Source organism: Rattus norvegicus, chromosome 15 (assembly GCF_021556685.1).
Source record: "Rattus norvegicus strain SHRSP/BbbUtx chromosome 15, alternate assembly SHRSP_T2T, whole genome shotgun sequence".
NCBI classification, from domain to species: Eukaryota; Metazoa; Chordata; class Mammalia; order Rodentia; family Muridae; genus Rattus; species Rattus norvegicus.
In genome coordinates this window covers 12,389,644-12,407,626 of record NC_141548.1, presented here as the reverse complement: position 1 = coordinate 12,407,626, position 17,983 = coordinate 12,389,644, and the positions used below count along the sequence as shown (strand labels likewise).

The following is a 17,983-nucleotide window of genomic DNA, read 5'->3' as shown; positions in this document are numbered from 1 at the left end:
TCTCCATGGCACTGCACAGCATTAGTTTTCAATCGACATTTTCTATATTTATTCTTTTATTCATTAAATTAGCTGCTGTGTATAAAGTTTAGTGATAGGTGTGACTTAAGAGGCTATTGAGTAGCAAATAAGCAAGTACAAAATTGCCTTTGGACCTGAAACATTGGCTCAAAATTATATAATACATTTAAAAAACCTATAACAGAATTATGTAAACTAGATGTGGGAACTGTCTTCATTGTCTAAGTTTCCATACCTAGAGTACTTAACATAGCAGGCATTTAATAGACCTGTAAGCAGAGCATGCCTGAAAGGCCAGCAGGCTGGGGTGGGGTTGGGGATGGGGGTGCGGGTGGGAGGATGGGGGATGGGGTGGGGGGGTGCTGAGGCTGGGGTAGGAGAATCCTAAGTGTAAGGCCAGCTTGTGCTGGCTTCACAGTGAGATACTGTCCAAACAAAAAACACAGACACCCAAAGCAACAACTGAAGTTGAGCTTCCATGATTGCTAATGAGAAAGGTAAAGGTAATGTGTGTGTGTGTGTGTGTGTGTGTGTGTGTGTGTGTGTGTGTATTTACGTATAATATTTCACAGTTGTAGGCATGACTTTGATTTCTAAAGTTCTTCATCATGACCTATGCTTGTTGCTGAATTTATGTTGTCTTTAAATGTAGTAGGTATACATATACAGGGAGTATATAGTAGTTAACCAAAAGGACAAATCTAGCCAGACTTGGTAGTACAGGACTGTAATTCCATTTAATGTGGGAATCTGAGGTTTGGGGATAGAATGTTCAAGGTAGCTTGGGCAACTTAGGGAGACTGTCTCAAGGTGAAATGTAAAAATAATGAAATGAAATAAAAAGAAAAGACTAGGAGTAGCTCAGGGGTAGGTGTACTTCCTTAGCATATATGTGGCACTATCCTCATACACCGTCACCACCATCTCTGCCACTGCCACGCCACTGCTGTCACTGCTGCCGCTGCCATAGCCTCTGCCTCTGGCAGCTGTCATCAGATAGACTGCTACCGTTTGGAACCTTCTACACTCCTGTTACACGCCTGCCCAGAATGTGGGTATAGGCTTGTACTGCTGCTAGCCTCCAATCCTGATATAGAAGTTTTTAATGAAACAGCTATTGTTGCAATAATCTATAAATTAAAATTACTTGATATTCTTTTTAAAAAAATCTTTATAAATAGAAATAAATTTAAATGATATAAGAGTATATCAATGAAAATACAAGTATCTTTGCAAATGTATATACTTACTTCTCAAATGTGAAATAGGAGAAGACTCATTTTAAACATTTAGAAAATCAAATCACAAATGAATGCAGCTTTGACACTTTACATCTTTGCTGGGTTAATGAATGAACATCATTTTTGCTTCTCCAGAAAAGAACGCTTCTTTTTGTTTGTCCTTTCTTATTCTCTCACACATTACACCCAGACCACAGTTTCTTCTCCCTCCTCTCTTCCCAGTCCCTCTCCTCTGTCTCCCCTCTTCTCCCAAAACACTCCTCCTCCATTCCCTTCAGGTCAACCAAACAGGGCATATCAGGTTGCAATAAGACCAGGCGCCTCTCCTTATATTAAGTTGGAAGGGGCAACACTGTAGAAGGAGAATCCTCCCAGGCAAAAAAGTCAGAGACACCCTCTCCACCCCTACCGTTGGATGTCCCACAAGAACTAAGCTAGGATTGTAGGGGTCAGAGGGGTCAAGAACAACACAAGAAACCTACTAAATCAACTAACCTGAGCTCAGGGGGATTCACAGAGACTGAACCAACAATCAGGGAGCCTGCATGGGCCTGACCCAGGACCTCTGCATACGTTACAGTTGCAAAACATTACTTTTGAAGGGAACTCTGTGGTCTAGTTTTAAGCAACTGGTTTTATTATAAAAACATCCCTGTCAGACACCATGTCTTTCAGCAGTTGGGGTTTAACGATTTGTCACAAATTTCTGCTTTAAAATGTTCATTTGCTGATTTAATATTGTATACTGAATTTTTTAAAATTATGTATATGACTGTATACATGCCTGCATGTATATCTGTGTACCATTTGTGCACAAGAAGGCCAACATTGGCTTGTGTCTGGAGTTACAGGAAGGTTTTGAGCTAGCACATGGGTATTGGGAACTGAACCAGGGTCCTCTAGAGCAAGAAGTTCTTTTAAACCCTGAGCCATCTCTCCAGCCCCTAGATTGGTATTTTTTAAAGGATAAACAATCACTAGAAAGGTTTATTATATATACTTAGAAAGCTAATGAGTTTAGTAGTGCATCAGTTCAGGGACATGAATTTTACTAATTAACTATTTGGATTTTGTGTTCAAAATTTGAAGCGTAAGAGTTTTGAAAGTGATGTTTTGAAAAGGACACAAGAGCTGGGATATGGTGGTTATTCGTGGAATCTCAGGGATTGGGGGGCTGAGACAAAGGATCAAGGGTTCAAGGTCAGTCTAACCTGTATCGAGACCTCTCAAAATTAGAGAAAGAAACGATATAGCTTGGCTTCCACATAAGCACACATACATTTATCTTTAAAATACTCATCCTTTAAAATCATCTGTTTTCAAACATGAACTATTTGAGTACTTAGGGATGTAAAGTCACAGTACATAAAAAGTCCCCAGGTAAGAAGGCCCAAAGTTGAACTTGGGAAAGCTGGTAACAAGGCCATGGTGCTCTGTAGTCAGAGTCCAGCCCAGTTTTAGGTCCTGATTAGTGATTTACAAGCTAGAACACCAAATTCAAAATAAAGAAAGGCTTTGGTGTTTAGTCAGAATACCCAAATAAAACTGAAAATTCATGGTCTCCAGAGGGCTAATTAAGAACTACGTTTAAATTATTTTCATGTTTCAGAGCTGCCCACCTTGGTTTCAGAATGCTGCAGTTGAAAGGTATGACCCCAGGCATTTTTGTTTTCCCTTAAGGGAAGTCCTTAGCCGCCAGAGAGACTCACAGAAACACTTTCACAGAAAGCTGTTAGCTCCAACGGGATAAAGTTCTTCAGCGTCCTCTGTTAGTCACTCTTGGAAGATTGACATCTGAGGCTGTTGTCCCTTTAAACCCATTGCCACGCCTGGCAGAGAATGGCGGGGAGTATACCCAAAAAGGACTTGTTGAATGTAATTCCATTTACAGGCTGGGTGAAGTCAAGAGCTCTTCCGTCTGCCAAAGGCTTTGGTGTGGCACATTTTATTCTTAGAAAGCTTCCTCACGAGAAAAGTCTATCCTTAATGTGTACCTGAAAACCACTCTTGAAGTTCAAAAAACGATATATGTGCCCTCTTAGACGTGGTGGTGCTGGTGCAGTCCTTGACAGGTGAGAACCGACAGGGACCCTTCTGCACTGTTGGGAGGAAAGCTCAGTAGCCCGGGAAGGGAGCCCTGACCTGCTCGCGTTCCTTCCCAGGAACGTTCCCTGGGCAATGTTTAAGTTCCCTAAGTGGTGACACTGAAGACTGCCTGCAGCGTTTGGGGGGCGGGCAGATGAAGGACAAGGAGTCTGGCGGACGCTCTGCGCAGCAGCAACCTGGGACCTGAGGTGGGGTAGGGGATCCGGCTGCTCCTAACGGCAAACGGTCCCATCTGCAGTTCACTCCCCGGCCCAGTCTCTGGGGACGCCTAAGGCTTCCTGCCTCCCTGCCCCCACCCTCCCCCTCCTCTCCAGCCTCCCCGACTTCCCGGCAGGTCTGCAAGACCACTGCCCGGAGGTTTCCACAGCCCTCGTCCCAGGACTCCCGGCTCCTTTGGATGCCCGGGAATGACCCATGACAGCCGCCCGCTCTCCCTTTGGACGGAAACCCCATTCACTCTGCCTCTCTCTTACACACACACACACTCTCACACACAAACAAAAAACCCAAGTCTGCCTCTCGGTTGCTACCCGCAATGACGTTTTCCCCTCGGATCCCGCCCCTCTGGGGGCCTGAAATTTTGGGATTGGTCGAAGGACTGTAGCGACAAGACCGTGATTGGACGGTCCATGGCTGACTGACAGCCGGTGGCCGCCGCACCCTCCCCCTCTCCGAGCGCGCCTGTGTGTGCGGTGTTATGCCGGACTAAAGGGAGGCCACCACAGCGGCTGTTTATTGTCCCTCTCGGCCAGTGCTCCTAAGGACCCGGTCAGACACCGCTTGAGCGGCTTTAAGGCAGTGGCGGCCTTTGAGGCGGCGGCGACCGCGTCGAGGACTCTGCGGATTCGGTTGCGTGAGGAGAAGCAGTGACTCCTTCGTGTCAGGGCTCTGACTCGCGTCTCCTAGCCGGCCCGCGCCGGCCCGCGCCGACCCTCGCCCCTCATTCGCGATCCCGATCGCCTGCGTGAGCCCCGGAAGACCGCGTCTCACTGCTAGCCCTTCCTCGCCCTCGGCCGCGCTCTAGGCCCGGGCGCCGCGCTCGAGTTTGAGGGCGGCGGGCGGCGCGGCCTCCTCAGCGGCTCGGGCCCGCGATGGGGCGCGGCTAGGAGTGCGGCGCGCAGCGGTCAGTGCGAGCCGCGTCCCCGGTGCGCGAGCAGCCCCTGGCCTGCACGGGAGGCGCTGCCATGGCCAAGTCCAGCCTCGCGGGCGTTGACGGGGCGCTGACCTGGGTGGTGAGTGCTGCGCGGGCGGACGCATTGTTCGTGGGCCGCGGGCTGTGCGGGCGGGGGCTGAGAGCGCGGCGCGGCGGGCGCCCTGTCGGGCTGCAGGCAGGGCCTATCCCTGAGTGCCTTTTTCTCTCTGCTTTCCGCCTCTACGAGGTTCAGGCTGCGGAAGAATGCTCACCTGAAACTTCAGGGTGTACACCAGGACGTAGGGGACCGCGATAACGCGAGCCTCCACGAGCGCAGCGCCAGAAAATATTGCAGAACTTATGCCAAATGCAACCGCTTCCGGCGGCCTGTCCCAAAGGAACGTGAACTTGAATGGCCACTGCGGTTTGCGCCTCCCCTTTAAAGGCTCATTCCGCAGAGAGGGTATTTGGGATGACTTTGACAGCAGGTTAGAGACCGCAGCTGGTCCATCTGCCCGCGGGATTAAAGGGAAGAGCTTACTTACGTCAGCCTCCCGGGTACATCGCGTGGGGACTCAGGGGTTTCCCCAGGAGGTGAGGGAGGGGGTGCTTAAGCCTGAACTTGGAGGATCGCAGAGCCTAGTTCCCAGTGGGAAGTGGAAGTAGCGAGGCAGCAGGAGCAATTGGAGCAGGGTTCCCACGACAGATCGATAACTCCAGCACTTCACTTACTCCGCACTGAGTTCAGACCAGGGTCATTTCCCATGCAAAACATCAGACTTAGCAGATGAGACCAGCAGCTAGGACAGAAAATTTACACATTTTAGGGACTTTAACACACCCCTTCCAGAGGATCCCAAATCCCTCGCCTCTGAACACGCTAAGGAAGTTGGTATTGCTTGGCATTTTTGTTCCTTGGTTTCTTTGTTCGGTTGAGGTTTAGATGAGTCTGGATTAACAGTCATTTCTTATAAAAAGGATGTTTTTATAAACAGCAGGAAAACTGTTTAACCATTTGCAGGGCCGTGGCAAGATACTTTGCAGTGTAACTTGCCAGGTTCTTATCTTCGAATCTCCAGAAATAAGTAGTTCTTTCTAGGCAGTGCAGTAGGAGAGCGTGGAGAAGAAAAGTTAGATAGTAAGTTAGTGCGCGTGTGTCCTTGGAAAGAATGATTGAAATTGCTGACCCTTACCTGGTACTAAAACTAAACGTCTGAAGATGGACTGCGATCATATGCCAGTGTCACTGGTGATTGTGGAAGCACTGACATCCGAGCTGCTGCCTTCTGGTGTGTAGGGTACATGCAGACAAAGCACTCATACACATAAATAAGTCTTAAAAAGAAAGCAGTTGCTATCGTGGAACCAAGTCACAGACAAGCTGCTCAGATGTCAGTGCCACCATATTTGTGCTGGGAGTTGAACTCAGGACCTTTAGAAGAGCAGTGAATGCTCTTAACCACTGAGCTATCTCTCTAGTTCCCCTCTCAGCCCTTTTGTTTTTACATTATTATTTTATGCGTATGGGTGTTTTGCCTGCTCGTATGTCTGTGCACCACTTGAGCGCCTGGTGCCTAGACCAGGCCAGAAGAGGGCATCTATACCTTGGAACTGCAGCCACCCAGATCCTCTGGAAGTGAAGCTAGTGCAGCTGGGCCACCTCTCAAATTCTGTCACCATGGCAAACATTTTGTGAGACAGTTGGATTGTTTTTTTTTTTTTTCTTTTTTTTCTTTTTTTCGGAGCGGGGGACCGAACCCAGGGCCTTGCGCTTGCTAGGCAAGCGCTCTACCACTGAGCTAAATCCCCAACCCGGATTGTTTGTTTTTAAGTCATGGTAGCAATGCTTTAATTTAATGGGCACCTTTCCTTTTAAGGTCAATGGAAAACTTTAATTTACATACAAAATGGGGCAAAACTTGTAGAGTTTCATTCCAAATTAGAAAAAAAAATCTATGTGAAACTACAATAGGCACATTAATTTTGCTATGAACTAGATTATGGGAATTACAGTAAAATAAAATATATCTTGTTTGAATTAGGTTATTGAGAAGAAATCCTCTTTCAGGTTTGCTGCTTGCTTTCTGTTCCTAATGCCAGCATCTTCCTGTCTGTAATAAACCTTACAGGTTGCTTGTGCATGTGTTTTTGAGAGAGGAGAGAGTGTATATGTACATTCATCTACCTGGGCTTTGAACTCATGATCCTCCTTCCTTAGCTTTGTGAATGCTGAGATTGGGAGCCAGCACACGGGGCCTGGTTGGTCTTCTTTACTGGAAGATGATAGCATGAGTTGATGTGGGCTTTGGCATAGGTTCATATACCCCCTGCAGTACATAATGCAGGCGAGACTTCTTTCAGGGGGCTTAAATTTTTCTGTCCTATTTTGTTAAGCAGAACATTGAGAATTCATAGTTTGAATGCAGCACAGTGCTGACAAACAAACAAATAAAAATGTTTGTTACTGGCAGAGTTTAAGTGTGTCGCACACTGTTTTTTTTTTTTTTTTTTTTTGTTGATTTTACATAAAATGATTTAGCTAGATTAGATTTTCATTGTAGGAGTTTGGGGGCTTACTGCACTGGCAGTGTTGACAGTGAAGCCAGTCTCATGGTGCCACCTGTTTGTGGATGGTAATACAGAACTGGAGTTAATGCACCTATCTTACGCTGGCCAAGGGGGTGGGGCGTTTGTGTGTGTGTGTGTGTGTGTGTGTGTGTGTGTGTGTGTGTGTTGATATTGTCTTGTGATGAAAGATTACCTTTTGGTGTCAGAGACAACAGAGTGGTTTGATTTCTCTTCGTATAATGGTTAATTTGATTTTTGATTTTCAGTATCCAAACTGAACTTTTAATAATTAGAAAAATATGGTATAGCTATTTAAAATTAATATACATTAAATTTCTAGCAGTCAAGTTTTTTTTACAAGTTTCAACTTGTAAAACTTAGTAGAAGATGCTATTTTTTAAATCAGTTTGTAGCAAATTCTTGAGCAAATGCTAGACTATGAATTTATGACTTATATTTTTTCAAATGAATACTGTAGATTGGTAAATTAAGTAATATAGTAGGGGAACATGGAGTAGGTTGGAGGAGGGAAGAAAGGGAGAAAACAATGTCATTCTATTTTAACTAAAAATAAAATAAAATAAGTTATATAAAGTGACAAAGTACCTAAAAACATAGTGGCCAGAATAGTACACTTTTGCATCTATTATCAGGCTTCAGTAAAATTCATCCAGGGTCACCTACATTTCTCATAACCTTGGAATAATGCAAATCCTAGACTTATAATACTTTATCTGTAATAATAATGCAAATCCTAGACTATAATACTTTATCTGTAAATACTACCATGTTTATCTGTGAAAATTGTCTTTAAAAAATATAGCCACAATATTATAGTTCCTTTAAAAATATATAATTCTATATCACATTTTTTGCATGGATTTTTTTTTAAGATTTGTTTTATGAAGTACCCTGTCACTGTCTTCAGACACACCAGAAGAGGGCATTAGATCCCATTACAGATAGTTGTGAACCACCATGTGTTTGTGGGAATTGAACTCAGGACCTCTGGAAGAGTGGTCAGTAGTCTTAACTGCTGAGCCATCTCTCCAGCCCCTGCCATAGCTATTTTTAAAAATATATTTAAAATATTTTTGAAAGTTTAATTGCATCATTTCTCCTTTCTTTTTCCTTCCACCAAACTTTCCCATATACCACCCCTTGCTCTATTTCAAATCCGTAATCTTTTTCTTTAACTGTTGTTAGGTGTGTGTGTGTGTGTGTGTGTGTGTGTGTGTGTGTGTGTGTGTGTGTATTCTTAAATGTATAACTACAACATGCTCAATCCATATAATGTTACTTGTATAAATATGTATTTCAGGGCCGTTGAGTATTGGATATCCGGTTGGCATGCTCTTTCTTCCCTTGGGAAGATTATTTCCACCTTTCATTATTAGTTGCCTGTAGTTCTCTGTCTGGGGTGGAGGCTTCCTGATCTTGGCCCTCCTCACAGTTAACTGACATGTCTATTCTTGTCAGCTTTGCTCAGGTCATGTTTAGGCAGCCTGGCTCATAAGACTTCATGGAGATAGACCGGAGAGTCCTAGGAGACACACTATCACAGCCAGCTTCCTGTTCCTCTGGCTCTGTCTTCTCTCTCAGTGATCCTGGAGCCTTAGGCAGAATCAGTTTCAATTGAGTTTCACAATTTTGCACTTTGAATGGTTGTGGTTTTCTGTCTGTGCATTTTCTTTTAAAAATGATTTTATTTACTGATTGATCATGTGTGTTGTGCATATGTAGAAGTCAGAGGTTAGCCTTTGGACGTGGGTTCTTTCTTTCTACCTTGATGGGAAGTGCTTTTAACTACTGGGCTATCTTGTTGTTATGGGTATTAGTAATTTTTTAAAAAGTCACTCCATATTTAAACACTTTAAAATTTTGTTTTAAGAACTTGAGTTTAGTGGGCCATTAAAGCAAGTCTATGTTCATAATCTGTGTCCTCTCCATTGAGGTTAGTTTCCTATAGTTTACATACTTGATGATCTCTTACTGATTCCTTTATATTTCATCAGGAATGCCTCTTAATTCTCCATAGCAGTCTATTTATTTTAACAGAGTTTCTTTGTGTAGCTTTGGCTGTCTTAGAACTAGCTCTGTAGATGTAGACCAGACTAGCCTCAAACTCACAGATATCTAACTGCTTCTTCTGATCAAAAGAGCACACCACCACCACCACCACCACCTGGTTAGCACTCTAAATCTATTTTTTTTTGATTGATTGATTGGTTTCATGTATATGAATGCTCTGTCTGCATGTACACCTGTGTGTCAGAAGAGGGCATCAGCTCTTGTTATAGACGGTTATGAGCTACCATGTGGTTGCTGGGATTTGAATACAAGACCTCTGGAAGAGCAACCAGAGCTCTTAACCATTGAGCCATCTCTAGCTCCAGCAGTCTACCTTTGGAGTCTTACCAAACTTATTTTTCAGATTATGTTCTTTTTATTTATATTTTTAGTTTATGCTCTTTTTAAATTGAACATTTTTTACTCTGTCATAGAACATATGCTCTTCTAGGGAATGTTTATGTGTGATAGTTTTGTCTTAACAATAACATAAACTTATCAATTCAGAGACCACATGCTTTCCTTCTTTATATCTTTTGTAATGTTTAGCAAGAGTCTGTATATATAATATACCCTCAGTTATTGTTGATGAACTGGGTATTCAAATACTACCTTTCTGAGTCTATCATTAAACACTTGTAGATAGCGCTAAATTTTCCAGTAAAGGTAATGTCACAGTACTTAGAAGTGGTTTTTGTAACTGAGTAGTAGTACGCTTGGTCACCTGTAGTCTCAGGTCTGTTAAACACTTTGATGGTGAAAGTTCCATTCTAAGCACACTGTTGAAAGCAAACCTCTTGTGTATCTTTGTAAAACCTCACTACAAATAGGACCCCCCTTTTTTTTTTGTTTTAAACAAAAGTTTGTATTATTCCTAGTTGTCAAGAGGGAAACAGGATGTAGACAATAGATCAGGTGCTGGTAGGGCATGTGGCACAGACAGTTGTGGGCTGTGAATCGGTTAGGTCTTAACCATCATTCTTTACCGCAGCCTTCCTCTAAAACATTAAAAGCAAAACAACTTTTTTGTAAGTCTAATAGGACAGAGAGGATGAGATAAGCCTATCTCTTTCTGTCTACCGATTTTTTTAGTTTGACATAAAAAAGTAAGGATTCTATCTCCTTTTCAGAGTGTATGTATCTAGCTAGTAAAATAGCATCGTGGAAAAGTATGGGCTGTGAACTCAGATCACATGGTTTCATAATTTGGCTTTGTTAAGTGTTAGTTCTCTTCAGACCTCATTCCACATGCACTAGGGAATCATAATGGCCGCATCTACTTGGTGGAGCTCTTACTTAAGTACTGGAATATTCCAGATACCTCCCATCATACTGCCACACAGCAGGTGTCAGAAAAGTGAGTACACACACATCTCTAACCCTGTGATAAGTGTCTGCATGCTTGTTATCTTAGGGAAAGCTTGGTTTGGGAGGATGTTTCTGAAGAAAATGTGTAGATAGGAGTTTATAGTCTGTGTTAGTTGAAGGTAATTTCCTGTGTTCTTAATGCCTTCAGCAACAGTGTTAAAACTGGCTAAGCTACTTGGCACAGCATCTTTTAGAGATATAGGTACTGTTGATAACCAGGGCAGAAGTCTTTCTTGTTTCTCCTGTACATGTTCTCAGTACAGCCAGGGGCATTTGTACTTAGAGCTTTTCCTGGGCATAAAGCCATCCTATTAACTAACTGAGGGACAATTTCTGTCTCTCCCCATACCTCCAGATTTTGATTTTCAGTGGCCTGAATGGAGTAATCTGTAGAGTTAAGTTTCTGTTAATATCCGTGACCTGAATGAGGCCTTTCTTGCAGATTTCTGCTAGAAAAGCTTGTAGATGTTTTGTAGAGACCTTTTCTGTTGGGGCTAGCAAGCCAGTGGATAAATGCTCAAACATTTGCTGAGAACAGGAACATAAAAGACAATTTGACTGAAATGTTAATTTCTGCTGTCTACTTTCCTAAGGCTGCCAGTGTTACTTGTGTATTTGATTTTACTGTTATCCAGATAGTAATGAGGAAGTTTGGGCTGCAGAAATAATAGCCAAGTACAAGCAGTGCCTTTAGTCAGACATTCAGCTTGATTCTAGCTTAATTATATCTCTACATGCATGCATTAATAAGCATCTCACATCCCTTTGTGAATTTATTATAGAAAATTAGAAAATATATCAAAAGTAAAAATAAAATGACCTACATTTATATTTTCTATAGAAAGTTTTATTGGCATTCTGCTGGGTATAAATACATTTATATTCTCTGCTATACATGTACATATTTATATAATTTTTCTGAAAAAATGGATTCTTTGTAACTTTGCTCAATAGACATTTAGTTATTTGTATTTTCTGTGACTGTGTCTGTGCCTTTCCATACATATGTGAATGCAGTGTCTGGGAGACTGAGAGAAAGAATCAAAACTTCCGGGACTAGATTTACAATTGTGCTATGGTTGCCAAGAACTGAACTGAGTCCTTTTTAGGAACAGCAATTTCTCTTAACCGTTGAGCTATCTAGTTGGAACTTGCTTTGTATCCCAGCAGCTGGCTTCAACTTTGTGGCAGTTCTCCTGCTTCTGCTTCCCGAGGGCTGGGAATTCAAGTAGGTAATACCATGCTCAGTTTAATTCTGTAGTTTGATAAGCCATTAAACAATTTAAAAAACACTCAGTTCTCTTGTTTATAAAATCTATAGTGATAGAAGTTTTTCTTAAGATTTATTACTTTTGTCTTATTTACATGTATGTCTCTAAGTGAATATCTACCACATGTAAGTGGCTGTCCGTAGAGAGAACAGTGCCTCTCAATCTTCCTACTGCTGAGACCCTTTAATATAGTTCCTCATGTTGTGGTGACCGCCAACCAGAAAATTGTTTGTGTTTCTATTTTGTAGTTGTAACTTTGCTACTATTTGAATCTTAGTGTAAATATCTGATATGCAGGATATCAGATATAGGACTCTTGAGAAAAAGTCATTCGGCCCCCAAAGAGGTCATTGCCCACAGATGGAGAACTGCTGCGTAGAGGCTGGAAGACATTCAGACCCATTGGAACTCGAGTTTAGGGGTGTGAACCACCGGACATGTGGTCTCAACCTGGGGCTCTTTAAGAGCAGCATATATTCTTTCCTTTCCCCCTTTATCTATCTATCTATCTATCTATCTATCTATCTATCTATCTATCTATCTACCTACCTACCTATTATCTATCAATCTCCAGCTTGACCCCACCCCACATTCCATTCCTTTTAGAAAAGAGCAGACCTTTAAGAAGTGACCGTCACACAGGACAAAACAAGATGCCATAAGACAAGGCAAAAGCCCTCATATGGAGGCTGCACCAGGTAATCAGTAGGAGGAAGAGAGTCCCAAGAGCAGGCGAGAGAGTCGGAGATACACTCGCTCCTGCCGTTTGGAGTCCCACAGGAGCACCAAGCCAACAGCTATGACACGTATGCAGAGGATCTGGTGCAGACTCACGCAGGCCCTGTGCTTACCTTCAGCCTCTATGAGCCCCTGGGTGCCCTGCTTAGCTGATATGTTCTCTGTAGCACACATTCTTTTTTTTTTTTTTTTTTTTTTTTTTTGTAGCACACATTCTTAACTGCTTAGTTATCTCTCTAAGACATGTTTAGATTTCTTTCATTCTATACATTTAAGCAATGGTAAATCATCAATTTCTTCTAGGCTTCCTAATCAGCATATAATTTTAGTTTAGAAAACCTTGCTTTCTGTGACATGTTATAATGTCTCTCTTTGGTTTCAATTTCAGTTACATTGTTTTGAAAGAACTTACTAGTTAAATTATATTTGCCTCTTTTGTGCTGCTCTGCTGAGTTGGCTGATGAAAATAGGGAGAACAGACTTATTTTGGTGCAGTGACAGAAGCATGTCATGGTGACTGTTCATATCATGATAGACCAGGAAGCAGAGTACAGTAGGAATTGGGTCCAGGTAGCTCTCAAAGACTCAACCGTAGTGACAAATTTTCTCTAGCTAGATCTCATCACATAAAAATTCTACTGTTTTCCAAAGTAACACTGTCAAGCATTCAAACTTGAGTCTGTGCAGGACATTTAAGATTCAAATCATGGCAACCCCGTTTTTCTTAGACCTATGGCTGTCTAACAGTGCGAAGTGTGCTCAATCTAACTTGACGTCTAACAATGCGAAGTGTGCTCAATCTAACTTGACGTTGCTTAGAAGTGTAGGTGTCTCCACTAGACACAAGCCAGTCCCTTCTTGACTCCTTATAAAAAAAATCACAGTGTGTGAACATCAGTATACTAGAACATGCAGTTGATCTTACTGTTCCAAAGATGAAGAACCAAAGAGTACCAAGGGAAGACCAAACCAACAAAGAACACTGTTCAGCAGGATAAACAGAGTCCTGTAGCTTCACGGGCAGCATCAAGGACATGTATTTGCATGATGTGGGCATCAATGAACTTGAGTAGACCTGCCCTTTTGTCCTAGCCATTTGAAACCCACATGTGCCCTCTTGGTCTGGGTCCACTTAGTGCCTAGTTTTCTTGGGGTGTCCGTTCAAGTAAAGCATTATTCTCACAGTTTGATAGTTCTCTTATAGGTTACCTTCTGTCAGACTTTGCTGGTTTTATAAGTGTTTCTCAAATTCTTGATGGAATATTCTATGATTCTACAATCCCTGCATTCTGAATATTTGTAAAAACAGGATCATAGTTTTAGATGTAGCCTGGCCCTTTTGGACACAGCTGCAGTGGCCTTTGAATTCCTGCACAGTTAAGCCTGGGAAATACTTCCTAGAAGCCCCCAAGTAAGCACAGCACTCTGGAGCCTGTGGTGGGTGGAGTTTTGCCAACAATTATTATTGTCCTAGCGTGTAAATTGCTTAGCTTCATTTGAACAGTTCTAATCTCTCTTCTTAACTGTTATGAGCTCTTGATCTTGCCAATGCTCTTTTTCTGGCCAAATCACATTTGTTTTTTGCTCTGCAAGGCTGGCTAATATTAATTTGCTAGCAACAACCATGCTACATCCCAAGTGTTTCTGCCTTTTTGAAAATTGCTCTGCTAAATTATTAGTCCATTAAATTCAGCCTCCTTCAGATTTCTAGGACACTGCAAAACATGCAGAAATTCTTTGCCAGTTGTAACAGAAATGATTACAATTTCCAATAGAGTCCTTGCACCTGAAACCTTGGTTTCACCCTTCACTGTCTACTTTTCTATTATCGTTCTGATCTTTTTGAACTTCCATTGGAAGTTTCTATAGCATTTTGGGATTTTTCTAGTTCACATATCAAGCCTCTTACAATTTGCTTCCATAAATCAGTTCAAAAAGACTAAACCACGTTCAGGTTTAGACACAGCAGTGACTCTACTTCTTTGGTACCAGTTTCAGAGTGAGTGACTTTTGCATTGCTGTGACCAAATACCTGACAGAAACAACTTCAAAGAGGAGACTTATTTTGGTTCACAGTTTTAAGAAATTTCAGACTCTTGTAGCAGCAAGACTCACAGAGTATGTGGTAGAGTCAGAGCTGAGGTTAGCACCAATGGTAAGTGTAGCCGTCAGTGGCCTGCTTCTACTGCCCTATTTATGCAGTCCATAACCTCAAGGTTCTATATCCTCCCAAAATAATACCAGTAGCTTGAGAACAGTTTTTTGAAACATGAGCCTGTGTGAGATATTGCACATTTAAAACCATAAAAAGCATTTGCATATTTTGTTGATCTTAAAAAACAAAAACCACAACTCTTCCTTTCATTGACTTTAAGAACTTAAAAAAGAATCTTTCCTCTTAGATGTCAAAAATGACATGATTTATTGTACATGTGTTACACTTGGGTACAATTGAGGACAATCTAGTTTAGATTGCCTCAGGTCCCAGCAGAACAAACAGATCATTTTTAGTTACGAATAAGGAAGGTCTCTCGGAAGTGGTCTTGGCGATTAGCTACTTGTATGAGCACCTCAGCCACTGGCATTCCTCATTTCTGCTCCTGTAGCCAGCATGGGTACACTGTAAATGACTGGTTACCTAGCCTTTGGCTGACCTTTCTTCTCTGGAGCCTTAGGCAGTGCATTCAGTGTATATAGTGTATTTATTTGATAACATTTCTTAGTAAGCACCCCCTTTTCCCATTTCATTCTCCTGGCAAAGAAGCTTCTGTAAGGAAGGTGACAGTAAGGCCGAGAGACTTGAACTTATTTACTTCTGTCTGTTAACTTTAGATTTAGTTCTATGCATAGTTTCTTAGTGTATGCTATTGGTTCAACATCTTCATTTTAAACATTTAAATGTGGTACTGCTTTTTATTGATCCTATAAGTTTTGAAGTCTCTTTTTTCCTGCTTTTCTTTATCCCCATATATTTTCTAAATTATTTTGTGATTTCTTCTTTGATTCTTAAATAGTTTACAAGTGTACTGTTTAATTTCCACTGTTTGTGGGTTTCTGTTCCCCTTTTATTTGTAGCTTCATTCTGTTATAGACAGAATGCATGTCTTCAATCTTCAGTGGTTGAGACTTATTTTATGGGCTAACATCTGGTTTGTGTCACAGAATGCTTCATGTGCACTTGAGAAGTATGTGCATTCAGCTGTTCTTGAGTGGAGTCTTCTGTAAATGACTATTGGGTTTGTCTTATACTTCAAGTCCTTTGTTTTCACATTGACTCTTGGTCTGGTTGTCCTATCCATGATTGAACATGGGGTGTAGGAATTTCTTATTATCACTATATTGCGCTCTCTCTCTCTCTCTCTCTCTCTCTCTCCCTCTCTCTCTCTCTCTCAAAGATTTATTTATTTCATGTATGTGTGTACACCGTTTCTGTCTTCAAACACACCAGAAGAGGCATCAGATCCTATTACAGATGGTTGTGAGCCACCATGTGGTTGCTGGAATTTGAACTCAGGACCTCTGGAAGAGCAGTCAGTGCTCTTAACCTCTGAGCTATTTCTCCAGCCATCTCTGTCTTTCTTTAGTTCTGTTGATGTTTGCTTTATTTATTTTGTACTCTAGTTAGATATATATCTATTTACAATACTGATATCTTTTTGGTAAATTGTCTTTGTTTTTTGTCACAGGTTTTGTTTAAACTTAGTCTGTTTGTGTAATGTATCTATGGTTGCCTACATTCTTTGGATCCTGCTTGCATCAAGTATGCTTCCCCACCATCTCTCCTGAAGCACATGTGACCTTAGAACTAAAGTGTGTCTCTGTGGGCACCATGTAGTTGGACTAGAAAAATCAAATTAGCTAGTATATGTTTTAACAGACATTAAGTTCATCAATATTTAAGGCAGTCATTGATATGAAAGGACTTACTGTTGAGTTTTCTTCATAGCTTGTAACTCTTTTATTTTTTCCTTCTTGCTGTCTTCATCTATGGAGTTATGCTTTCAGTTCCTTCTCAACTTACACTTTGTCAATATTTTCTTTATGGTTATCGCAGTAATTACATAGATCAGCTTAATGAGATAACATTCAATTTTAAATTAATTTTAACTTGACCAATTGCTTATAAAAAAAGCTGTATACATACTTATGTCTACCACAGCTTATTAAACTAGAGAGTTTTATTAGGTTATCAGCAATTACTCAAAAGACAGACTAGAGCAACAATAAGATGATATGTAAAGTACTTAGAATAAAACATGGCAAGAAACTATAGCACAAATTATGTTTTCTTTTTAGCATTCCATATTATTTCACCTAGGTTTATAACAATCTTTATACTGTTAAACATTATACCATATTTTAATGCATGTTCCTACATTACTATTGGGACCTCTGTATTTGCCTTCCCAGGAAGGCTTATCTTTTTATATAGCTTTGCGTCAGCCCAAGGGTTGTCATCAGTGACTCTGCTCAGCTTTTGCATACTTTCTTCTTTACAACCTAAAGATGCCCAAAGTTATTTTAACCTTAAAATGTTCGCAGGGCGTTTACCAGCTATCGAGGTTACTAGGTTTTAATGTGTTATCCCACTTCTGTTTTTGCCTGTATCTGTTGAGCAACTGTTGATAAACTGATAAAGCTCTCTGGTAGAAGATAATTGTTTTCTTGTTAATTGACAGTTACTGCTGTCAGGATTCTCTCCCTTGTGACTTCTTTTCCTATCAGGTTGGGAATTGAACTCATTGCTTCCTGGATGGGCCTATGGCTTATCCATGACTTTGACACTTTGATTATATATCTTAGCAGAGGTTTCTTAGGTTTGTGCTTGCTTGACTGTGAGCTTCTTAAATTTGTCCATTTCTCTCCTCATATTTGGAAAGTTCTTCTCATTTTTATTTTCTCCTTTGAAACATTTTGTAACATATTCTATTTGACTGATGAGAACCCACAAGTGAGTCAAGTTCTTTTAATTTTTCTTAATTCTTTCTATTTTGGTTACTTTGTCTTTGAAATATTTTTCTTTGTAGTTTCTTTTTTTTTTTTTCTTGTGGTTGGCCAAGTCTAGTCTTTTTATACTTTAAGTTATTCTTTAGTTTTAGCAATAATGCTTGAGTCTTTTCATTTGTTATCTGTTTATCTCATTTTGTTTATTGTTTTGTTGATTTTTCTGGTTTAGTTGTGCATCTATACAGTTCCTCGAGCTTCCTCTTATCTCCATTTCTCCCTTCCATTTATCTTTTCTTTACCATTATTTTTTCCTTTTCTTTCTCGCCTGTCTTTTCCTGTTCCCTCTCATCCTGTCCCTTCCTATTCTTTCCCTCCACTCTTGTCTTCTTTCATTAAGACAAGATCCCTAGCCTAATCTGAACTTTATAGCAGTTCTCCTGCTTTAACTTCTCAAGTGCTAGCTAGGATCACAGATGGGAGCATCCATTTCCTTAGGCAATCCACAGAAATTGAAATTTATC

General features: G+C 41.1%; 1 protein-coding gene across 1 annotated transcript in view; it reads left to right on the top strand.

Moving 5' to 3' along the window:
• The first annotated feature begins 4,051 nt into the window (after positions 1–4,051).
• Positions 4,052–17,983, top strand: part of Top2b (DNA topoisomerase II beta) — a 60,571-nt gene continuing 46,639 nt past the window's right edge. The window contains 1 exon segment of the mRNA NM_001100858.2: positions 4,052–4,600. Coding sequence (NP_001094328.2) covers positions 4,553–4,600 — 48 coding nt within the window. The 5' untranslated portion in view covers positions 4,052–4,552.